Here is a 25,637-nt window from a genome sequence, read left to right as displayed (position 1 = left end):
ACCACAATCAATTTTAGAACGTGTTCATCTCCCCCAAAAGAAGCATCATACCTAATAGCAGTCACTCCCCATTCCTTTCCTCTATCCCCCTTGCCCTAAGTACCACTAATCTACTTTCTGACTCTATGGATTTGCTTATTCTGGGCCTTTCATATAAATGGAATCACACAATATGTGGTCTTTTGTGACTGGCTTCTTTCACTTAGTATAATGTTTTCAAGGTTCATCTATGTTGTAACATGTAGCAGTAATTCATTCCTTTGTGTTGCTAAATGTTATTCCATTGTATGGATATATGATATTTTGTTTATCAGTTCATCAGTTGATGGATATTTGGGTTGTTTCCATTTTTTGATTAGTATGGATAATGCTGCTATGAATATTTGTGCACAAGTTTTTGTGTGGATATATCCTTTAATTTCTCCTAGGAGTGGAATTTCTGAGTTATATGGTAATTCCATGTTTATCCTTTTGAAGAACTGTGAGACTTTTTCAAAGTGGCTGTACCATTTTACATTCCCACCAGCAGTGTATGAGGGTTCCAATTTTTCCATATCCTTGCCAACACTTGTTATTATCTGTCCTTTTTATTATAACCATCCTAGTTGGTGTGAAGTGATATATTATTATTTTGATTTGCATTTTCCTGATGGCCAATAATGGTGACTGTTTATTAGCCATTTGTGTATCTTCTTTGGAGAAGTGTCTGTTCAGATCCTTTCCCCACTTTTAAGTTTGGTTATTTGTCTTTTTATTGTTGAGTTATAAGAGTTTTAAAAACATGTATTCTGGATATGTCTCTTATCAGATATATGGTCTGTGAATATTTTCTCCCACTCTGTGGATTGTTTTTTTCACTTTCTTGATGATGTTCTTTGAGGCACACAAGGTTATAATTTTAATGAAGTCCAATTTATCTATTTTTCCTTTTGTCACATACTTTTGGTCTCATATCTAAGAAAGTTTTACCTAACCCAAGGTGACAAATATTCCTATATTTTATTATAAATAATTTTAGTTCTTACATTTAAGTCTATGATCTTGAGTTCAGTTTTGTATATGGTGTGAGGAAGGGGTCTGCCTTCATTCCTTTGCATGTGGATATCTAATTGTTCCAGCACTATTTGTTGAAGAGACTATTCTTTCTCCATTTAATTGTCCTAGCACTTATTTGGAAATTCAATTGGCCATAAATATGATGGTTTATTTCTGGACTCTGTTTTATTCCATCAGTCTATATATCTGTCTGTATGCCTGTACCACTTACTTTGTAGTAAGTTTTGAAATTAAGTGTGAGTCTTCCAACTTTGTTCTTTTTGAAGGTTTGTCTTGATTATTCTAGGTCCTTCAATTTCCACATGAAGTTTAGAATCACCTTCTCAATTTCTGCAAAAAAGGAGCTGGGATTTTAAATGGGATTGTGTTCAATCTGTAGATCCACTTGGGGAGCTTTATCGTCTTAACAGTATCCCAGGAGGATTTTTGATGTGGAATTGTAGCAACCTTTCTGGGATTGCCCACAGCCATAGTCTAAGGTACTGAGGGGAACAAAAAATGGAGAACAACTGTTACAACAGCACACATAGATAGATTCAAATATTTTTGGAAAAGTACCTGCTGATGAATAACACAATAACTGTAGGCTTTACACACCTTACATTTACACAAGCTTTTAAATTTATCCAACTAGGCCTTTCTCTACTTCCTGTATTTTACCACCATCAGTTGTAACACATCTTAACAGATTCCACTTCAGGTTTTACTGTTTTCTCAACTTCTTTGAAAATATTCTCCCCCATTGTTCCATGAAGACTATTCAAAGAAGTTAATTCTTCAGTCACTTGAAACTTGGCATTGACTTCTCAAATCAACAATAATTGAGAAGGATTATTGCATTTGTGAACTCATCATCAAGAACCAAGGAAAACCACCTGGAATCATTTGTGGAATAATTGTGGATGTTGCTCACCACGTCCTCAACTCTTTGAGCAATTGTTGTCACTGAAAGGCTAATAGTTGTAAGCAAGTTGATTTTCTCTGGATGCATTTCTTTGGCTGCTGCAATCAAACACAATTTAATTAACTCACCATCTGTAAATAGCTTTCCTCACTGAGCTAACAAATGAGCCACTCAGAAACTTATTTGGGTTGCAACTTTATTTTCACTTTTGTGAAGAAATTTGGATGTGATGAGGTATTCTGTTTTCAATATCTCGCATAAAATGAGATAGTTCCTTCAAAATTCTTAAATTTTTCTTGTGATTGCTCTTCTGTGAGTTGGAAATATTGTGGTGAGAGCTTAGTCTGGTAATACAGACATATATTGTATTCTTTTAACACAACTATAGTGTCATTGTGTAATAAATACAATGCTTTGCTACCTAATTCAATAACAGAAAAAGCCCCACTCCAGTGGATTATCAATTGCTCAGGTCTGCAGAGCAGCTCAACTTCTCCCTCTATCCAATTCCCCTTTTGGTCCCTCCTTTCCACAGGTGTGGATCCCAAGTGCATGCCCTCCAAACCACCCTGCACACCACATTCTTCTCAGAGCTGCTGCCCAGAGACACAGTATAGGAGAGGTCTGATTCACCAGGTTGGAAGCTAGTGTTTTAGAGCCGTATCACTCTTTGTCTGACTGCCAGTGAGGACCCCATCATTGCCAGTAGCAGGAATACAGATAGCCCTTAGCACAAAGTAGTGGTCTGACTGTTACAGCTTTCACTGGTTGTGAATTGGGAGGGTATGCCCATGGAAGGGAATTCACTAGGCATACGAAAAATATGGGGGAAATACTAACTATGAGAACAATGGAATTGGGTGGCTACTGCTAAACTCCACTGATGCCACAGGAACAAAATTATGAAATGGTTATAGGCAACTGAAACCATTATAGGAATGGTTGACAGGCAATTGCAAGGTATATATAAAATCTAGAGGGTGTCTTGGTGACAAAGAGTGTAAAACCTTCAAGGATCTAAAAATCTCCATCATTTTTCCATTTAATTCACCAGTATGCTACTGGCAGAAACCAGATTGAAGCTGAAGAACGACAGTAGACTACTACAAATCCATCAAGTAATAGTCCAATTGCAGCCCCATGCCATTTGTGGTTATCTTTGCAGAAGCAGATTAATGTGGCCTTGGGCACATAGGGCCACTGATTTGGTGAATAGGTTCTTTTTTTTATCCCTGTGAAGAAAATGGATCAGAAACAGTATATATTCATATGGAGCAGACACATTTACATTTTGCATTTGGAAGAGATCTAGACCATCTGGATGTCCTGCAGAACATCACAATGATCCATGATGATGTCATACTAATTCACCAGATGAGCAAAGAGTGACTAGCACATTGGAGACGTTGTTGTAACACATGTGTTCCAGAGGGAGGGAGATAAACCCTATAAGATTTAGGAGCCTGCCACATCAGTAAGATTGTTAGGGATCCAATCTCAGGGGCATGCCAGGATAAGCCATCCAAAGAAAAAGACAAATTACTGCATCTTGCACCTCCCATCATAGAGAAAGAAGCATAATGCCTGGTAGTCTTCTTTGGGTTCTAGACATAGTATGTTCCACACCCAGGAATACTGCTCTGGCCCATTTGCCAGGTCACACAAAAAAGCTGCCAGCTTTAAGCAGAGCTCAGAGCAGAAAAAGGCTATGCAGCAGCCCCAGGCTGCAGGGCAAGCAATCTGTCACTTGGCCATCTGTGCTTCCATAGATAGTGTTGCCATTATCAGTGGTAGAAAAGATGCTGTGTGGCATTTATGGCAAGCTCCACTGGGAGAATCACAGGTTCCTGGGTGATGGAGCAAGGCCATGCCATCTGCAGCAAAGGTTTATGTGCCTTTTGAAAAATAACTCCTGTGTGCTACTGGGCCTGACCAGAGGACATCAAATGACCATAGGTCTGGAACATATGTCACAAGCAGGTTTCTGTCAAACTCATCAAGTTGTACTGTCAGGTCGGCATCCACAGTTAATCCTAGGATGGAGCTGTCAACATCTGGGATGGAGCACAATGACAACCAGAAGGCGTGAGTAAGCCGCCTGTGGAGACAGCCAGACCCTATGTGGTCCCACCACTACTATACCAGCACCCCTCCCACAGCTCCACTTGTGGCTGTCTGTAGGATCCCTTATGAACAGCTGACAAGAGGAAGAAAAATTGCACATTTGGTTTTTGGAGGGTCAGTTCAGTATGCGAATACAAGCTGAAAATGGATGGCGGTTGCACTACAGTCTCACTTGGGAGTGGCCTTAAAAGACAGTGGTGAAGAAAAATCTTCCCGATGACTGAGCTTCAGGAGGTGCACCTGGTCATGAGCTTGATGTGGACCGAGCAGCATTCCATGGTTAGACTATCTGTGAACTCGGGGCAGTGATGAATGGCCTGCCTGGCTAGTCAGGGGCCTGGATGAAGAAAGAGTGGAAGATTGGGAACAAGGAGGTCTGGGGTACAGGCACATGGATGGATGGATAGAAGTTGGCACAAAGTATGAAGGTCTTTGTGTCATATGTTAACGGCCACAGGGAGCATCTACCATGGAAAAGGCACCAAATTACCAAGAAGGCCAAAACGACTTTGCTAGTTGATTTTAGGCAGCCTCTGTCATGAGCTACCCAGTGCTAGCACTAAGGGCACATGCATAAAGTGGCCACAGTAGCAGAGAAGGAGGCTAGTATGAGCCTAATAGCATGGGCTCCCACTTACTAAGGCTGATCTAGTTACTGCTGCCACTGAATGAACCTCAATATGGTACCACTTCTCCTGGAGACCAACTGGCTACTTGGGGGCAAGTTGACTGCACTGAACCCCTTCCATTCTGGAAGAGCCATGATTCATTCTGATAGGAATCAGCACATATTCTGAGTATGGCTTACCTTTCCTGCCCACTAGCCATCGTAACTATCCAAGGGCTTATTTCATTCACCACCATGGGAGCTCATGTAATACCATGTCAGACCAGAGACCAAATTTACGGCGGTGGAGATGCAGGAGTGAGCCCGTGATCACAGAATTCACCGATGGAGTCACGTATGTACCACCCGAAGCTGCCAGCCTGATAGGGCATTGCAATGGCTTGCTGAAGGCCCATGTGAAGCAACAGCTTGGAGGCAATACCTTACCTGGATGGGGTCCCGTCTTTCAGGATGCAAGGTACGTGTTGAATCAAAGAACTTTCTAGGGTGTTGTGTCCCCAATGGGAAGAATGCATAGATCCGGGAACCAAGGGGTGGAAGCAGGAGTGGTTCATTTTACCATCACTCTCAAGTGAGCACTTGGGGAATTTGGGCTTCCAGCACCACAACTCTAGGATCTGGGGGATTAGAGGTTTTGTCCCCAAAGGGGGAACCCACCAGAGGACATGGCATGAGTCCCATTGCACTGTAAGTTACAGCTGCTACCTAGGCACTTTGGGCACCTTGTATGCAGGGACCAGCAAGCAAGAAGAGTCGCCATCATGGCCAAGGGTGACCACTTGGGCGGCTCTCCCTACCCCCTTGCCCGAATGTACAATAAGCGGGCAAGTACAGCAAGCCTGGCCTGAGAAGGGAACGTGCCACCGGGTAAGCCACTGAGCCCAGCTGAGCTGCTGGCTGAGGGTGGAGGGAATTTAGAATGGACAACAAGGAAGGAGACAGTGAGTAGCAGTTGTGGCCCTGAGGTCGCTGCAGCAGCTGGGGCTGTAGTTCCCCTCACTAACCCTCCCATTCCAAGTTTCCCTAGGAAGACGTTCCCACCAGAATCCTGAAGGAGCTGCTCCTGAAAATGGCCTGTGGAGAGGAAAGAGGTGTTTCTCAAAATAGAGGAGTCAGTCTTCAGAGGTTGACTGTGACAACTCTGCACTCCCTTCCTTCTTTCCTTTCCTCTGTGCACATTTTTATGGATGCTCACTGAACATCCACAAACACAAACCGGGTAACAAAAACCATGTTTCTGGCCACCAAGAAGCACATACTGGAGTGGGAGAGACAGACACCAATGCTATTAACGTTTCAGTAAACACCTTTCTCTGGTGCTTTCCTCTCTTGTAAATGTAGGAACTTTCCCCTATCCCCTTGCCCCCAAGTCTCCAGGGGGCATCTATGTGTGCCTCTTCCCCAGCTCTGGCCCTGCTCTCCCGGGATCCGCCGCGTCCCTGGGCATGGCGCCTCTGCTGGGCACGGCTGCTGCTGATTCACTGGAGCCTGGGAGGTGCCAACTCTGCCTGGTGTGGGCAGGGACACTCTCTCCCCTCGTATTTTGCTTTGTCACGGGCAGGGGGCAGGGAAGGAGGTTATTTTGTATCCCAAATTTTTATGTGGCTTTTAGCAAAATATCCCTTTTGGTTTTTACTTAAAGTACCCTCACTTCTTCTGTCCATTTCCATAAGACACAGATTTGAGTCCAGTGGGGGACCTGGCTGGAAGGCAATGTAGTGAAAATGGGAACTGTGAATTGTTCCCTCCCTCCACGTGCAGATTTACTGTGGGGTCCACAGCCCCGGTCCACCACATGGGCCCAGACCTGTCTGGAGTGGATGCAACTTATGCTCAAAGTTGGGTCCTCAACTCCTTGTTCAAAGAATTAGGAGAGTAAGAAGGAGGAAAGGATTCACTCACTCTGGAGGACTGGGAAAGGCTTTATGGAGGAAATGTCACTTGAGCTCGGTTTTAAAGGCGGAGTAGAGGCCTGTCAGGTGGGGAAGGGGATTCAGATAAAGGACAGAGCAAAAAAGACATAAAGAGAGAAAGCCATGGAAAGAGAAAGCACAGCACCCTTGGAGTGTTTGGTGGTTCAGACAAAGTTCTTGCTTCACGGAACTTACATTCTAGTGCAGGGAGATTGGCGACAAATAAATTAACAAATCAGTGTATCCTGCTTTTGGTGGTGATAAAGCCAAGAAGAAAAATATAGCAAGGTGTTTTAGTTTTGTTAGGCTACTTTCACAAATACCACAAACCGGTTTTGGCTTAAACAACTGGAATTTATTACCTCAGGGCTTCAGAGGCTGGAAGGGTTGCTTCCTCCAGAGGTCAGTAGCCTTCTGCCTGGCTAGCCATCCTTGGATTTCTTGGTTTTCCATCCCATGGCTCTGTCCTCTCCTTTCTCTCCTGGGTCCATTGGCTTCCAGCTTCCAACTCCTCCCCGTGGCTTTCTCTCTTTATGTCTGAAATTCTTCTGCTTATAAAGGTCTCCAGTAATCCACTGGGCCACACCTTAACTAAAATAACGTCTTCAAGAGGTCCTATTTACAATAGCTTCACACCCACAGGAATGTAGATCAAGACCAGGAACGTGTCTAAATTGGGGTGCACATTCAGACCACCACACAAGGTGACAGGGAGTGCAGGGGAGCAGTGTATTGAACATAGGATGACCAAGGTTGGCCTTTCTGAAGATGTGGCTTTTGAGCAGAGGCCTGAATGAAGTGAAGGAGTGGGCCATAAGGATACCTCGGGAAGAACATTTCGGGCAGAGGGAACAGCGTGAGTACAAAGCCCTGGGAGGGAAGCAGGCTTGGTGTGTTCAAGGAGTGGCAAGAAGGCCTGTGTGTCAGGGGCATGGGTAGAAGACAGAACCATTGTAGGGCTTTGAGCAGAGACAGACAAGATCTGTCTGCTGAGTGGAGAACAGGCTTCCGGAGGCATGGATAGGAGCAGAAACACCAGTTAGGAGGCTCCTGCAATGATGCAGGCAAGAGATAGATACAAGGGGCTTGAATGAAGGCTGTAGTGATGGAGGAGTAAAGGGGGTCATGGTGGAAGTGGTTGGCTTCTGGATGTCTTTTGAAGGTAGAGTTAACAGGATTTGTTGGTAGACTAGTCAAGGCTGGAAAGGTAGGTTGTTGCTAAATTGGTAATTGAGAAAATTTCTGAACATATCACTCACTCCCCTGCTTAAACATTTCATGGCAAAGTCAAGACTCTTTAGCAAAGTCATTTATGTATTTGTTGATTTGTCCAACAAATACTGATTGAATGTCTGCTATGGGCCAGGCACTGTGCTAGGTGTTGAGGACATAATAATAATAAAAAAGGAGGATATTCTCTCTTAGAGATCTTACAGTCTAGTTGCAAGTCAGAGAAGTCACTCAGCCATTACAACCCATGTGACAGTTGCTATAGGGTGAGTACCAGAAGGTGCTGAGGGTATGTGGGAGAGGTATCTAATCCTGATTTGGTGGGGGAGGAAAGACCAGGCTGAAATTTCAAGAATGAATAGATATTAATCATTAAAGGTCTATAGGGGAGAAGGAAGTGGGAGAGAGGGGACTAAAGGATCAAGGCACTGGAGGAAATGAAGGTTATGGGTGGGGGTGGGGGTAGGGGTGGGGAGTGTGAAAAACAAGGCACAAGAGGAAGGAAAGGATCAGCTCACAGAGGGCTTGTAAATCATGTTAAGGGGTGTGCCAGTTTGAATGAATTATGTCCCCCAAACACCATTATCTTTGATGTAATCTTGTGTGGGCAGATGTATCAGTTTTGATTAGATTGTGATTCTTTGAGTGTTTCCATGGAGATGTGCCCCACCCAACTGTGGGTGATGACCCTAATTGGATAATTTCCATGGAGGCATGGCCCCACCCATTCAGGGTGGGTCTTGATCAGTGGAGCCATATAAATGAGCTGGCAAATAGAAAGAACTCAGTGCAGCTGATAGTGACATTTTGAAGAGGAGCCACAGCCAGGAGGGACACTTTGAAGAAAGCACAGGAGCTGCAGATGAGAGACAGTTTGAAAATGGCCATTGAAAGCAGACTCTTGCTCCAGAGAAGCTGAGAGAGGACAACTATCCCAAGTGCAACTAAGAGGGACATTTTTGAGGAACTGCAGCCTAGAGAGGAACGTCCTGGGAGAAAGCCATTTTGAAACAAGAACTTCGGAGCAGACGCCAGCTGCGTGCCTTCCCAGCTAACAGAGGTTTTCCGGACACCATTGGCCATCCTCCAGTGAAGGTACCCGATTGCTGATGTGTTACCTTGGACACTTTATGGCCTTAAGACAGTAACTGTGTAACCAAATAAACCCCCTTTATAAAAGCCAATCCATCTCTGGTGTTTTGCCTTCTGGTAGCATTAGCAAACTAGAACAAGGGGTTTGGATTTTAATCTAAAAGCAATAGAGAGCCATTGAAGTGTTTCAAATAGGGAAGTAACATCACCAGGTTGCACTTTTAAAAGAGTCCTTTGGTTGCAGGGGGAGATGGGGAAGACTGGAAGCTGGGTGAACAGTAAGGAGGCAACTGTAGGAATCCAGAAGGTAGAGGAGAGTCCTAGAGGGACTTGGGAGATGTTCTGGGAATGGAATTATCAGGGCTTAGTGATTGATAGGATAGAGGATAATGGGGAGAACAGAGTCAAGTATGACTCTCAGGTTTCTGACTTGAGCAGCTGGGTTGAGGTGGAAGTACTCTCTGAGAAAGTGATTACAGAAGAAAATTAATCTGGGGAGGGAATGATGACTCAATCTCAGACATGTGGGCTTGAGGTGTTGAGGGACATCCTGAGTGGATGCCCAGTAGGCAGATGGATACATGGATCCAAAGTTCAGGAGAGATTTGTCAGGGAAGCCTTGGGGGTGGGTGGGGTGGGATTGCCAAAGGAGAGTAGGTAAAGTGGAGGGAGAAGAGGGCCAGAGTGGGACCCTGTTTTAGTTTCCTGGCTGTTAAATCAAATGCAATACCATGGGTTGGCTTAAACAATGGGAATTTATTGGCTTACAGTTTTGAGCTTAGTAGAAGTCCAAATCAAGACAATGTTTTCTCCCATTGGCTGCTGACAATCCTTGGTCCTTGGCTTTTCTGTCATGTGGTAATACAGATGGCCACATCTTCTGGCTTCTTTCCTGAGTTCTGTTGACTTTCAGCTTTTGGCTGTTCCCTCTGTGGCTTCTCTCTGTGTGTCTGATTTTCATTCTGTTTATAAAGGACTTCAGTGATAGAATTAAGACCTGTCCTGATACAGTTGGGCCACACCTTAACTGAAATAACCTCATCAAAAGGTCCTATTTACAATGGGTTCATATCCATAGGAAAGGATTAAGATTAAGAAGGTGTTTTTCTGGGGTACACAATTCCAAGCCACCACAGGCCCTAACTGATGCCTCCATTCAAGGCCTTTCCCAATCTGCTTTAACAGCCAGAAGCTGAAAGTCAGCTTCCAGTCATGCCACCCTCCTCCTACAGCACACGAAATTCTGTCCCTTTTCTTTGAACCATCTGGTCAAGTTCCTCCCTTCTTTTTGCCCTTGCTGTTCTTCTTCTGGAATCCAGTTCAAATATCATCAACTCGGTGCACCCACCCTTTTTTAATTCCCCTTCATCCCATATTGGTAAAGGATATGCATATTTGTATATTTACTCCAGGGTCTGATGAAGTCCCAAAGGCAGGACAACACCTTATGCATCTTTTTTATTACATTCCCCTCACCCTGAAAAGTGCTTAGCACATCACAGGTGCAGCACCGATATCTGTGGGTAAATGAAAAGAAGAATGAATGAATGGAGTGAGGGATGAACTTCATCCTGAGGGCTGGGAAGCCGGGAGAGTGACGCCATCACTTCGCTTTTTAAGTTCACTCCAACAACGTTGCTTGATGTGGCGCTGGGACGCAGTCTGGACCACAGTCGCTAGGAATTCTCTGGTTTTGCCTCCGTCGCTCCGCTGCCTTCCTTCCCTGGGGCCTCTCGGCGAACAGCCTCACCTTTGCCCCACTTCCAAGTCCAGCCCCAACTTTCCGCCGTCTCCATTGGCTGCGCGATTGTCCAATGGGCAGGCGGGAACCGCGCGCTCGCGCGCCTAGCTGAGGTCATTCGCGCTCGTTCGCGCTCGTTCGCGCGTCTCGCGAGCTTTAGGGTAACCGGCAAAGGCCGTGCGCCTCAGCCGGGTCGGGGGTGTAGGGAGACTAAGTGTGCTGCGGGGCAGACGGGTGTGAAGACCATGTTCCGAGCGGCAGCTCCTGGGCAGCTCCGGCGGGCGGTGAGTCCGGGCGGGGAGGGCCGAGCTCGGTGACGGTCCAACCTCAACCAGTGAGGGTCTTGGCGAAGGTCACCGGCCCTCGCGTGGGCAGGTCCAGCCCCACTTGGGGCTCGGGCCGGGCGCGAGGTTCTGGGCCTGCTCCTGCCTCCCCCGGGCTAGGGTCGGATCAGAGATCGGGGCCAAATGACCCCAAGCAATGAACCTGCACTCCTGCTGCCCCTCCTCCTTCTCGCCCCGCCCTCTCCCCACCCTCCGGTTCGCTCTCCGGCTGGGCACCCCAGGTTCTCCACACCGGGAAGGGAACGGGCCGCTGAGACTCTTTACCCGAGGCAACAAAATGTCGCCGTGGGATGCCCTCTTGGAAGAGTTTAGAACCTGGTCCAAGCCTGGAAGCCGACGTTTCTGGAGGAATTAAACATCTCCACTGGGCACATTGTAGCTGCTCTGATCCACTCACCGTCAAGTGTGAGGGTAGGGTGGGGGTCGGGTTATGGAAACTTGCTCTGCTTTCTGGCTAGTGGGGCAGAACTGGTTTTAGGTGATGTGTGTGTGCAAAGCAGGTGGTCCAGTTTGACGACTTCAGACAATTTTGAAAGGCGGGCGTCTTTATCCTCAATCTGACCTGCTTTTAAACCCGCAGATTATTGTTTAAATAGCCAAGGAAACTGTTGATAGCAGTAGGTTTGGTGCTTTCAGTAGTGACAATCATGAGTTTATCACATTTCTTACTCCTAAGAGGGGCTGATAGAGAATTTATTTTTGTCCCGATGCTATGGGAGAATAGTGTTTGAAGAATAGCCGAATACAAGTCAAGTAACGAGTTAATGTAGATTTTCTAATTAACATTTAGGTTAGGTGAGAAGTTTAGGTTAGGTGAGAAACAAGATTGCTAAAGTTGGGTCAGAAACTTTCCTGATGTTTTGTACCTTTTCTACATGTTTTTGTCTTTTGCGTATTTTCCATCCACTGCTGAGCTTTTCTCCCCAGGAGGTAGCCGTTACTCTATATAAATGTCTGTAGGCCGTTTCTTTGGGTTTACTCCTTGTTCCTTAAAAAATTCCAACCCCCACCTTCCTCTAAAAACCCACATCTTTAAGACTGTGTCCTTGCTTTCCTCCAAGAGTCGTCCCCCCACCCCACCCCACCCGCATAGGATCTAAACAAGTTAAAGTCTTGCATTTGGGAAAATTCCAGGAATCAGAGGCAAACTCTTTCATGAGATATTCCATATCTATGTAATAACTGGAAGGTGGTTTTGTGGACTGGTTTCAAGTCTGGCCTATATGACATGATGATAGTGGTGGGGTGGATTCCTTTTTTTTTTTTAATTGTGGAATATAATATATATACATAGAAGTGATAACTTTCCAAGTGCAATTTAGCAAGTAGTTAGAGAACAAATTTCAAAGAATGTTATAGGTTACAGTTCCACAGTTTCAGTTATTTCCTTATTGTACAATTTAACAAGTAGTTATATAGGAAATTCCAAAAATGTTATGAGTTACAATATCATAGTTTCAGTTATATCCTTATTGTGAGATATAACATTTACAAAAAGGTGATAACTTTCAAATTACAGTTTAACAAGTAGCCATAGAGTTAATTTCAAAGAATGCTATGGGTTACAGTTCCACCATTTCAGTTCTTTCCTTCTAGCTATTCCAATACCCCAGCAACTAAGATTATATAGAGATCGGTAGTCATAATCCTTTGTTAAATTCCTTCTTGTCTATTGCTACCCCTTCCTCTAGTTTAATCACTTTCCTGATCTTCAGGGATGCCTAGGCAGTGACCATCCTAACTTGTTCATATTGAAAAGGGGTGTTGACATTATGGGAAAAGGGAACACATGTAATTGATGTTCTTGAAGAGGCTGTTGGCTCTGGGTTTTGGGACTTAGCTGGCATAGGAGTTCTCTGGAGGATTTAAGTTTCTGAAGAATAAACTTAGTGAGTGAAACTTTTATAGAGTCTAGATAAGGATCCAGGTATTCTTCAGGGTTTTCGGGACTACTATTGACTTGGGCTTATCGTACTATGGCCACTTGGCATATCTAGCTAGAGCTTGCATAGGAATTACCTCCAGGACAGCTTCTCGACTCGGTTTGAAATCTCTTAGCCACTGAAACCTTATTTAGTTGCCTGTCTTTTTTCCGTTTTGGTCAAAAACAACCCCTTGATGCCACAGTTAGGCTCATTCCTGGAATCTGTGTCCTACATCGCCAGAGCGATTCATTCACCTGGGGGGTCCAGTCCCACATTGGGGGAGGGTGATGAATTTATTTGCAGGGTTGGGCTTAGAGAGAGAAACTCCACATTTGAGCAACAAAAGAAGGTCTATGAAGGTGACTCCTAGGCATAATTATAGGTGGGCTTAGCCTCCCCTTTACAACCATAAGTTTCATAAGAGCAAGCCCAAGATCGAGGGCTTGATTTATAAAGTAGGGGGTTTCTAAGTTCACATAGCGTATGTTCTGTCCACGATAATCCATCCCTATCTCACAGTATCATCATTTAATTGTATAGTCCTCATCACTCACCATTTTAAACAATTCTCATGACCCAATACATCTCAGCTCTTTTCAGCCCTTAATTATTTGTCCCTAGTGTTTGTTTGGTACTAGTAAGGAATTCCTATTAATTATAGTCCCTAGCATGCAATAGGTAGATTTTTCCCATGTACCACTCTGTTGTCAACTCTCTGTACCAGTGTCATGTCTTAGAATTATATTGTGCATGCACCTGTCTATGTTTGTAGTGCGGATCTGTGGGATATATGCCTTTAAACAACCCCTTTCAATCCTGTTCGCCATCAATACAGCTCTGACGCTTATAATCCCATTAAAAAAATCATCAACCCATCCATTCCCATAACCTTTTAATTTACCCTCATTAACATATCTGAACATATTAGATTATCATTCCCCCTTTGCTAGCCTCTGTCTATCACTAGGTCCCCAATATTCTACATTATAAGACATTGATTTTTACATTGTTCAGGAGTTCATAGTAGTGGTAACATACAATATCTCTCCTTTTGTGTCTGACTTATTTCACTCAGCATTATATCTTCAATTTAATGTTGCCATATGTTTCAGGACCTTGTTCCTTCTTACTGCTGCATAGTATTCCAGCGTATGTATATACCACATTTTGTTTATCTACTCATCTGTTGAAGGACACTTGGATTGTTTCCATCCCTTGAATTGTGAACAATGCCGCTATGAACGTCGGTGTACAAATGTCTGTTCGTGTCACTGCTTTTAGAACTTCTGGGTATATACCAAAAAGTGGAATTACCAGATCATAGGGTAATTTGATATCTAGTTTTCTGAGAAACTGCCAAACTGTCTTCCACAGTGGCTGTACCATCATAGATTCACACTAGCAATGACTAAGAGTTCAATTTCTCCGCATCCTCTCCAGCCATTGTTGTTTCCTATTTGTTTAATGGCAGCCATTCTTATTGGTGTGGGATGGTATCTCCTTGTGGTTGTGATTTGCATTTCCCTAATAGCTAGTGAAGAGGAACATTTTTTCATGTGTTTTTTATCATTTGTATTTCCTCTTTGGAAAAAATGCCTTTTCATATATTTTACCCGCTTTATAATTGGGCTGTTTGTACCATTGTTGTTGAGTTGTAGGATTTTTTTAATATATGCAGGATATCAATCTCTTATCAGATATATGGTGTTCTAGTTTGCTAATGCTGCCGGGATGTAAAACACCAGAAATGGATTGGCTTTTATAAAGGGGGTTTATCTGGTTACACAGTTACAGTCTTAAGGCCATAAAGTGCCCAGGGTAACACATCAACAATCGGGTACCTTCACTGGAGGATGGCCAATGGCGTCCGGAAAACCTCTGTTAGCTGGGAAGGCACGTGGCTGGCATCTGCTCCAAGTTCTGGTTTCAAAATGGCTTTCTCCCAGGATGTTCCTTTCTAGGCTTCAGCTTCTCTCCAAAATGTCACTCTTAGTTGCTCCTGGGGGCGTTTGTCCTCACTTAGCTTCTCCAGAACAAAAGTCTGCTTTCAAGGGCCATCTCCAAAATATCTCTGTAAGCTGAAGCTCCTCTCTCAGCTCCTGTGCATTCTTCAAAGTGTCCCTCTTGGCTGTAGCAAGCTGGCTCCTTCTGTCTGAGCTTATATGGTGCTCCAGTAAGGTAATCAAGGCCCATGCTGAATGGGCGGGGCCACACCTCCATGGAAATTATCCAGTGAAAGATCTTGCCCACAGTTAAATGATCACATCTCCATGGAAACATCCAGTCAAAAGTCTGCAAGCCAATCAACACCAATGCTTTCCTGCCCACACAAGACTGCATCAAAGATAATGGGGTTATGGGGTTTAGGAGGACATAATACATCCAAACTGGCACATATGGTTTCCAAATATTTTCTCCCATTGAGTTGACTGCCTCTTCACCTTTTTGAGAGAGTCTTTTGAGGCACAGAAGCTTTTGCTTTTGAGGAGTTTCCAATTATCTACTTTTTATTTTATTGTTTGTGCTTTGGGTGTAAGGTCTAAAAAGCTACCTCCTATTACTAGGTCTTGAAGATGTTTCTCTATATTATCTTCTAAGAGTTTTGGACTCATTAATTTTGTTGCACTAACAAAAAAATCACAATGACTAATTTATGGTAATCCTAATTTACACCATTCACCAATATACATATGTAGAATTTCCAAATCTTTATTGTGGTTTTCCAAAGACTTTGGCCTTGATTTATTTTTAAACTTAGAAGTCAAGCTAAGGAGAGAAGCTGCTCTAAAGTCTTTGAGAATGTATGAGAGATTTGAATTACAAGTGTATGAGAAATGGTGGGAATACTTCCAAAATAGGACATACAAATATATGTGCAGATATTTAAATTTTGAAATATTTCAAACTTACAGGAAAGTTGAAAGAATTGTACAAAGAATTCTCAAAATACTTCACTGGGTTTTACCAACTGTTGATAGTTTGACACATTTGCTTTAGCTCTTTCTATGTATACATATTTTTTTTTCTGAACCATTTGAGAATGTGTTACGGACCCCTAAATTTACCCCTAAATATTTTTAGTGTATCTTTAAGAAAAAGGAGATTCATTTAAAAAACCTCAGTATAATTGTCAAAATCAGGAAGTTTAACACTGATACAGTATTATATCAGTATGTATATATTATATATATACAGGCATTATTCAGGTTTTGCCAATTATCTCATTAATGTCGTTCATAGCAATTTTTCTTATTCTGGTCTAGGATAGTCCAAGATCATGCCTTATATTTAGTTTTCATGTCTCTTTAGTCTTTGTTAGAAAAGTTCCCTGGCCTTTCTTTGGCTTTGATGACACTGACATTTTTGAAGAGTACGGGTCTTTTATTTTTTAAACTGTCTTCTGATTTGAGTTTGTCTGATGATTCCTTAGATCAGATTCAGGTTATTATTTTTTTGAGGATTATCACAGATGTAATGTGTTTATCTCAGTGTGTCATATTAGGTGGTGCATAATGTTGGTTTATTCCATCATTGATGATGTGACTTTAATCATTTGGCTAAAGTGGATTTCACCAGCTTTCTCCACTGTGCAGTTTACTCTTCTTCCTTTGTGATTTTTAAAGTAATTTGTGGGGAGATGCAAAGCGACTGTGTAACTATCCTGTTTCTTATCAGACTTTCATCCCTTCATGATTCTTGCCTGGGAAATGTTTATTATGCTCACAAAATGGTAACTTTCTAAGTCCATCATTCCTTCTACATTTACTAGTTAGCATTCTACTACAGGGAAGAACATTGCCTTCTTTCTTATTTATATATGGATTCATAGATCCATGTTTTATTTAGTGGGTTATAATCCATTACTTTCCTTATTTATTTTGATGTTCAGATTGTCCCATTGTAAAGTGGGAGCCTTCTTGGTCTGGCTCCTGTTTATTCATGATGCCATAAAATCACAATAGCTTATCTCAAATCTCCACTCTTGAAATGTTTCTGATTTTTCTGTAGCTAGCCATGAGTAAATTTAGGAAGATAATTTCCAAAAACATGTTTTTAATAATAGGGTTTGAAACTCTATTTAAAAGATTATCTTAAATTGTTAGAATGTAAGTTAAATGACTTGCATTTGCTATCTAAGTTCCATTTTCAATTTTGACTGGTTTGTGCCATTGAGTAGTCTTTCATGTTTGGTGGTTCCTCCCTCAATGTCATCTGTCAGTGAAGGTGGTATTTTACATCTACAATAAGAAGCTAGAGAACACACTGGGAGGAAAATAAAGAGCCAGACATTTGCAGTTAATTTGCATTCAAAATTGATTTGTTGACTAATAAGAAGATGCCAAAGAAATATTTTATATGGTAAGTGAAGTGACGCTTTCAAGGTCATTTGAGTGCTCCTGTTACTGTGTTTACTGCCAGATAGGAAAGAATACGCTGATAATTCAGGAGCTATGACATTGGTTTGAAGAAACATGACACTTTCACAGTCCATGGTCTAGCATTGATGAATGAGATTGAACTCTGTAATGCACATGGAAGTTTTAATTTCTTTTGAACGAAGGAAGACAGCCAATTTTGGTGTGGTTCTAAAAGATAATTTATTGCATAAGGTGAATTTAGTAAAATTATTCTGCCTGCCAATGTGTTTCCTAAGGGTCTTGTCTATTTTTAAAGTGAAGTAAATTGACTGTGTTTTTAATATTATGATCAATGTCATATGACATTTCTAGTCATGATTAAAAGCTGCCATATTTTATTACTAAAGAGGTTAAAGTCCATTATGTAATTTAAGTACAGAAGTGTAATATACATTTTATTATTACAAAATGTATATTAAAATAGAGATAGGTGACTTCAATTATATGTTATTTGTCTCTTTGAGAAGAACTTGGAGAGCCTGTATAGCTTATTCCTGCTGTTTTGGTTTTTATTTGTGAATTAAGGAGACAAAAGACTCCCCTTCCCCAAACATTCATCTGGTTTAGTTTCCAAAGGTGGTGGTGGGAGAGGTGGATTAAAATTATTTTTACTACTTTAGGTTATGTGTGGGTTTCTAAGGGAAAAGTAGGGAGTTAGATCCCAGCTGCTTTTTTTTTCCCTCGTTTTAATTTACAGTTAAAGTCACAGCAGGAACTTCGGAGCATTAAATCTCCTTGATTGCTCCTAAAAGACAGAGAAGCAAAAGCAGTGTCAAAAGCTGTTGAGGTTTAATAAGAGAAGGATCAGAATGTGTTCAGTAGACTTAGCTATACTGAGATTGAAGAGATTGTATTCAGTGTTTTGGACATGAAAGCCAGTTTGCTGTGAATAAAGGAGAAAAATGGAGCTGAGGGAGTGGAGTTGGAACATATGGACATTTTGAAGAAGTTTGGCTCTGAAAGGATGGAGGGAGGATGACAACCTCTTTAAACTCTGCCCTTCAGAAGTAAACTATCTCATAAGGGCCAGTCAATTCTTTAAGGGTATGTGACTGGTATGTGAAAGGAAACTTTCCACATTTTACTCTTTGAACTAAATCTAGTGAGTAGTCTAGGTGAATTCTTCACGAGTATAATAAGCATATCTGTTTTAGTGATTCAACTATTTTTGTACTGTACTTGTTAAGGACCCTTATAAGTATTTAGATGATTAAGTTATCATTGAGATAGAACCAGTTGATTTTCAGTTTTTGACCATTTGAGGGAAACTTCATTTAGTTGCTAAATGTTCATTGAGTGCCAGCTATGAGCCAGGCACAGAAGTGGGTACTGAGTTCACAGCGGAGAACAAGACAGGCCTTTGTGATGCAAATAGACTGAAGAAGACATTATTGAACACATTATTTTAAGTGTGATAAATGTTACAGAAAGGATGTATAGGGTGTTGGGGGATGAGTGAGTATGTATGTATATTTATGATTAATTTATTGAGGGGCTGGGGAAATTCTGTAGAGATATCTGTGAATTCACTTTGTAAACTAAGGTGTTCTGCAACTGTTGTTATTGGGTGATGAAGTAATAAGGGTGAAGGATTTAATTTGGATAAACAGTCACTTCATTTTTGAGTTTATTGTAAATCATCTGTTTATCATTGTTTAAATTCTGTTCATATCATATGTGTTCTTTTTTTAATTCAGTTTTATTGAGATATATTCACAAACCATAGGCATCCACAGTGTACAATCATTTGTTCACAGTACTATTACATACTTGTGCATTCATCACCACAATCAATTTTTTTTGTATATTTTTTTATTGAGATTGTTCACATACCATACAGCTTCCAAAGATCCAAAGTGTACAATCAATTGCCCATGGTACTGTCATACAGCTGTGCATCCATCACAACAATTAATTTTTTTTCAATTTTTAGAACATTTTCATTACTCTAGAAAAGAAATAAAGACAAAAAAAGGAAACTCAAATCCTCCATACCCCTAACCACCCCCCTCCTCCATTACTGATTCATAGTATTGGTATCACACATTTGTTACTGTTGATGAAAGAACGTTAAAATACTACTAACTGTAGTATATAGTTTGCAATAGGTGTATATTTTTTTCCTATATGCCTCTCTATTCTGAACTTCTAGTTATAGTGTCATACATTTATTCTAGTTCGTGAGAGAGATTTCTAATATTTGTACAGCTAATCATGGACATTGTCCACCACAAGATTCTTTGTTTTATATATTCCCATCTTTTAACCTCCAACTTTTCTTCTGGTGACATACGTGACTCTGAGCTTACCCTTTCCACCACCTTCACACAGCTTTCAGCACTGTTAGTTATTCTCACAACATGCTACCATCACCTCTATCCATTTCCAAACGCTTAAGTTCACCCTAGTTGAACATTCTGTTCATAATAAGCAACTACTCCCCATTCTTTAGCTTCATTCTATATCCTGGTAACTTATATTTCATGTCTATGAGTTTACATATTATAATTAGTTCATGTCATTGAGACCCTGCAATATTTGTCTTTATGTCTCTGTCTTATTTCACTCAATATAGTGCCCTCGAGGTTTCTTCATCAACCCATTTTTTTAAGATGGTTTTGTTCACACACCATACATTCTGTCCTAAGTAAATGATCGGTTCCCTGTATAGTCACGTATGTATGTATTCAGCACCATCGCCACTATCTATATAAGGACATCTCCATTTCTTCCACAAAGAAGGAGGAAGAGTCAAAGAAGGCAGAGACAAAAGAAAAAGAAAAGAAAGAGAGAGAGAGAGAAAAAAAAACACAGAAAATGTGATAGCCAGAAAGCAACAAAAGGAAAGATAGCATTAACCTAAAGTAGAATAAAGAGTCAGACAACATCACCAATGCCAGGAGTACTATATCCTTCCCCTATTCCCCTCCCACTCCCATATGCATTTAGCTTTGGTATATTGCCTTTGCGATATTAAAGGAAGCATATTTAAATGTTTCTGTTAATTATAGTCTCTAGTTTGCATTGATTGTATTTTCTCCCCAATCCTACCCTCTTTTTAACATCTTGCAATGTTGACATTCATGTGTTCTACCTCATGTAAAAACATATTTGTACCTTTTATTACAATTGTTGAGCACCCTAGGTTTCTCTGAGTTATACAGTCCCAGACTTTATCTTTCGTCTTTTGTTCTGGTGTCCCACATGGTCCTAACCTTCCTCTTTCAACCATACTCACAGTAATCTTTGTTCAGTGTACTTACATTGCTTTACTACTATCTCCCAAGATTGTTTTCCAAACCTCTCTTGTCTTTTCCTTTCTGTCTGCAGTGCTTCCTTTAGTGTTTCCTGTAGGTATCTTGTTCACAAACTCTTGTCATTGTCTGTCAGAATATTTTAAGCTCTCCCTCATATTTGAAGGACAGTTTTGCCAGATACAGGATTCTTGGTTGGTGGTTTTTCTCTTTCAGTATCTTAAATATATCACCCCACTTCCTTCTTGCCTCCATGGTTTCTACTGAGAAATCCGCACATAGTCTTATCAAGCTTCCTTTGTGTGTGATGAATCGCTTTTCTCTTACTGCTTTCAGGATTCTCTCTTTATCTTTGACTTTTGATAATCTGATTATTAAGTGTCTTGGTGTAAACCTATTCAGATCTGTTCTGTTTGGGGTACGCTGTGCTTCTTGGATCCATAATTTTATGTCTTTCATAAGAGATGGGAAATTTTCATTGATTATTTCCTCTATTATTGCTTCTGCCCCTTTCCCCTTCTCTTCTCCTTCTGGGACACCACTGACACGTACATTCCTGCTTTTCACTTTGTCCTTAAGTTCCCGGAGACATTGCTCATATTTTTCCATTCTTTTCTCTATCTGTTCTTTTGTGTGTAGGCTTTCAGGTGTCTTGTTCTCCAGTTCCTAAGTGTTTTCTTCTGCCTCTTGTGATTTCCTGTTGTATGTTTCCATTGTGTCTTCCATCTCTTTTGTTATGCCTTTCATTTCCATTGATTCTGCCAGTTGGTTTTTCGAACTTTGAATTTCTACCTTATGTATGCCCAGTGTTTTCATTATACGCTTCATCTCTTTTGCCATATCTTCCCTAAACTTTTGGAATTGATTTAGTATTAGTTGTTTAAATTCCTGTATCTCAATTGAAGAGTAAGTTTCTTCCTTTGGACCGTAACTTCGTTTTTCTTAGTGTAGGTTGTAGTTTTCTGTTGTCTAGGCATGGATTCCTTGGTTACCCCAATCAGATTTTCCCAGACCAAAATGGGCTCTGGTTCCAGAAGGAAGAACTATTCAGTATCTGGTTTCCCTGGGGGTGTGTCTTAGACAATTGGTACACCCTGTGAGGCCTCAGGTCACTGTGCTTTTCTGCCCAGCAGGTAGTGCCTGTCAGCCTGTCACTCCAGACTGATATAAGAAGTTGTGGTCCTTGGCTGTTTTCCCCCAGGCTCTGGAGTCTGGTTCTGAATGGAAGGTGGGTCTTAGAGCTGGGCCCCACCTCTTTCCTCTTAGGGAAGATAGACCCCCTAGGGAGATGTCATTAGCATTTGAATGGTCTCTCTGCCTGTGCTATCTCCACCCGTGTCTGGGTCAGAGTGCTGGGAACTGAAAATGGCTGAGGCTTTCTCCACTGAGCAGAAACAGGGACAGAAAACCCCCTTCAGGGCCAGTCTGCAGCCACTCTCCGGCTCTCCAAGGTCAGTCATCACCCAGAGCCTCTGTCTCCTTATTGGGGATTCATAGCTTGTTTCGAGCAGTCCACATTTGTTAATTAAAACCCTAGTTGAAGCTCAGATGAGCTGTATTCACTTGCTTGGAGAGAGGTGCTCTGTAGTACCACGAGGCTTTGCAGCTTGGGCCTTGGGGGGAGGGGGCTCCCAGCTTGGATCCGCAGTTTTTACTTACAGATTTTATGCTGCAATCTTGGGCATTCCTCCCAATTCAGGTTGGTGTATGATGAGTGGACGGTCACTTTTGTCCCCCTGCAGTTATTCTGGATTATTTACTAGTTGTTCCTGGTTGTTTATTAGTTGTTCCAGGGGGACTAACTAGCTTCCACTTCTCTCTATGCCGCCATCTTAGAGCCTCTAGCCACAATTTTTAAGCATTTTTGTTACCATATACACACAAAATAAGAATAAAAATTAAAGTAAAAAGAAGACCCAAAACATCTCATACCCCCATTCCTAGCTGATGTTCACTTACTTTTTGTCCTCATTTTTCTACTCTTCTGTCCATACACTGGATAAAAGGAGTGGGAGCCCCAACGTTTTCACAATCACACAGTCACACAGTGTAAGCTATATGGTTTTACAGTCATTTTCAAGAATCAAGGCTCCTGGGTTGCAGTTCAACAGTCTCAGGTATTTCCTTCTAGCTATTCCAATACACTAAAAACTGAAAAGGGATATCTATATAATACATAAGAATAACCTCCAGAATGACCTCTCAACTCTTATTTGAAAACTCTGAGTCACTGAAACTTTATTTTGTTTCATTTCCTTTCCCCCTTTTGGTCCAAGAAGGCTCTTTCAATCTCATGATGCCAGGGCCAAGCTCATCCCTGTGAGTTATATCCCACATTGGCAGGGAGATTTACACCCCTGGGAGTCATATCCCACTTAGGGGGGAGGGCAGTAAGTTTACCTGCAGAGTTGGCTTAGAGAGATTGGCCACATCTGACCAAAAGAGGTTCTCTTAGGGAGACTTAGGCACAATTGTAAGTAGACTTAGCTTCTCCTTTGCAATAACAAACTTCATATTGGCAAGCCCCTAGATTTAGGGCTGGGCCTTCTAAAATTTCTTTTTCTTTCTTTCTTTTTTTTTTTTTAATTTTTGAACTTTATTTATCGAAAAATTAAAACAAGCAAACAAACAACAAAAAGACCCACATTTCAAACAAAACAAAGCAAAGGATTAAAAAAAAACAAATAACCTAAAATAACTACTTTGCTTCCCACATGTTCCTACCATACTCCATAATCAAATGCATAAGAAAAACCAAATAATCTGAAATAACTACATTGAAGCTAATTTTTTAATGCAGTAGCTTTTTTTAAACTTTATCAAAAAATTAAAAAAAACAATTTAAACAAAACAAAACAAAGGAATAACAAAAACAAATAACCTAAAATAACTATATTGCTTCCAACAAGTCCCTACCATATCCCAAGAAAATTAACAAGCCCTAACAAAACAGGAATAAGAAAAACAAATAACCTCAAATAACTGCATTGCTTCCAAGATGATTCTACCATACCCAAGAAAATTTGCAAACCATAATCATTCCTGAGCATTCCCATAACATTGAGATTACCCTCAATAGCTTATCTGTTCTTATTACGTTATCAGTCCCCCTTCACTAGTTGCTGTCTATCCCTAGGTCCCCTACATTCTGCAAAATAAAATGTTTATTTTACATTTTTCAATGAGTTCACATTAGTGGTAACATACAATATCTCTCTTTTTGTGTCTGGCTTATTTCACTCAGCATTATGTCTTCAAGGTTCATCCATGTTGTCATATGTTTCACTACCTTTTTCCTTCTTACTGCCATGTAGTAGTCCATCGTGTATATATACCACATTTTGCTTTTCCACTCATCTGTTGAAGGGCATTTGGATTGTTTCCATTTCTTGGCAATTGTGAATAATGCTGCTATGAATATCAGAGTGCAAATATCTGTTCATGTCACTGCTTTCAGATCTTCCGGGTATATACCGAGAAATGAAATTGCTGGATCAAAGGGTAACTCAATATCTAGTTTTCTAAGGAACCTCCAGACTGTCTTCCGGAGTGGCTATATCATTATACAGTCCCACCAACAATGAATAAGAGTTCGAATTTCTCCATATCCTCTCCACTGTTTGTAGTTTCCTGTTTGTTTAATGGCAGCCATTCTAATTAGTGTGAGGTGATATCTCATTGTGGCCTTAATTTGTACCTCCCTAATAGTGAAAATGAACATTTTTTTCATGTGGTTTTTAGCCATTTGTATTTCCTCTCCAGTGAATTATCTTTTCATATATTTTGCCCATTTTATAATTGGGCTGTCTGTACTATTGTTGAGTTGTAGGATTTCTTTATATATGCAAGATATCAGTCTTTTGTCAGATATGTTGTTTCCAAATATTTTTTCCCATTGAGTTGGCTGCCTCTTCCCTTTTTTGACAAATTCCTTTGAGGTACAAGAAACTTAAGTTTGAGGAGTTCCCATTTATCTATTTTTTCTTTTGTTGCTTATGCTTTGGGTGTAAGGTCTAAGAAGTGACCTCCTGAAACAAGGTCTTGAAAGTGATTGACTACATTATCTTCTAGGAGTTTTATGGTGCTGTCTCTTATATTGAGGTCTTTAATCCACTTTGAGTTAATTTTTGCATAGGGTGTGAAGTAGGGGTCCTTGTTCTAGTTTGCTAATGCTTCCAGAATGCGAAATACCAGAAATGGATCAACTTTTATAAGGGTGGTTTATTTGATTACAAAGTTACAGTCTTAAGGCCATAAAGTGTCCAAGGTAAGTCATCAACAATCGGGTACCTTCACTGGATGGCCAGTGGCATCCGGAAAACCTCTGTTGGCTGGGAAGGCACATGGCTGGCATCTGCTCCAAAGTTCTGGTTTCAAAATGGCTTTCTCCCAGTTTGTTCCTCTCTAGGCTGCAGTTCCTCACAATTGTCACTCTTGGTTGCTCTTGGAATGGTCGTCCTCTCTTAGCTTCTCCGGAGCAAGAGTCTGCTTTCAATAGCCGTCTTCAAACTGTCTCTCATCTGCAGCTACTCTCAGCTTCTGTGCATTCTTCAAAGTGTCCCTCTTGGCTGTAGCTCCTCTTCAGAATGTCACTCTCAGGTGCACTGAGTTCCTTCTGTTTGTCAGCTCATTTATATGGCTCCAGTGATTTAATTTAGACCCACCCTGAATGGGTTCGATAACACTTTCATGGAAATTATCCAATCAGATTCATCAACCACAGTTGGGTGGCGTGCATCTCCATGGAAACACTCAAAAGAATTACAATCTAATCAACACTGATAGGTCTGCCCACACAAGATTACATCAAAGATAATGGTGTTTTGGGGGACATAATACATTCAAACTGGCACAGTCCTGTTTCATTCTTTTGGATGTGGATATCCGGTTCTCCCAGCCCCATTTGTTGAAGAGACTGTTATGTCCAGTTCAGTGGTTTTGGGGGCCTTATCAAAGATCAGTTGACTGTAGATCTGGGGTTCTGTCTCTGAATTCTCAGTTCAATTCC

The 25,637-nt window shown here is 41.4% G+C and overlaps 1 protein-coding gene across 1 annotated transcript in view; it reads left to right on the top strand.

Moving 5' to 3' along the window:
- Positions 1 to 10,835: 10,835 nt before the first annotated feature.
- Positions 10,836 to 25,637, top strand: part of ETFA (electron transfer flavoprotein subunit alpha) — a 124,516-nt gene continuing 109,714 nt past the window's right edge. Inside the window, exon 1 of the mRNA XM_037833317.1 lies at positions 10,836 to 10,972. Within this exon, the coding sequence (XP_037689245.1) occupies positions 10,934 to 10,972 (39 nt within the window). The 5' untranslated portion in view covers positions 10,836 to 10,933. The remainder of the gene's footprint in view (positions 10,973 to 25,637) is intronic.

This window comes from Choloepus didactylus, chromosome 4, assembly GCF_015220235.1.
Source record: "Choloepus didactylus isolate mChoDid1 chromosome 4, mChoDid1.pri, whole genome shotgun sequence".
NCBI lineage: Eukaryota > Metazoa > Chordata > Mammalia > Pilosa > Megalonychidae > Choloepus > Choloepus didactylus.
This window is presented reverse-complemented; position numbering and strand designations above follow the sequence as displayed.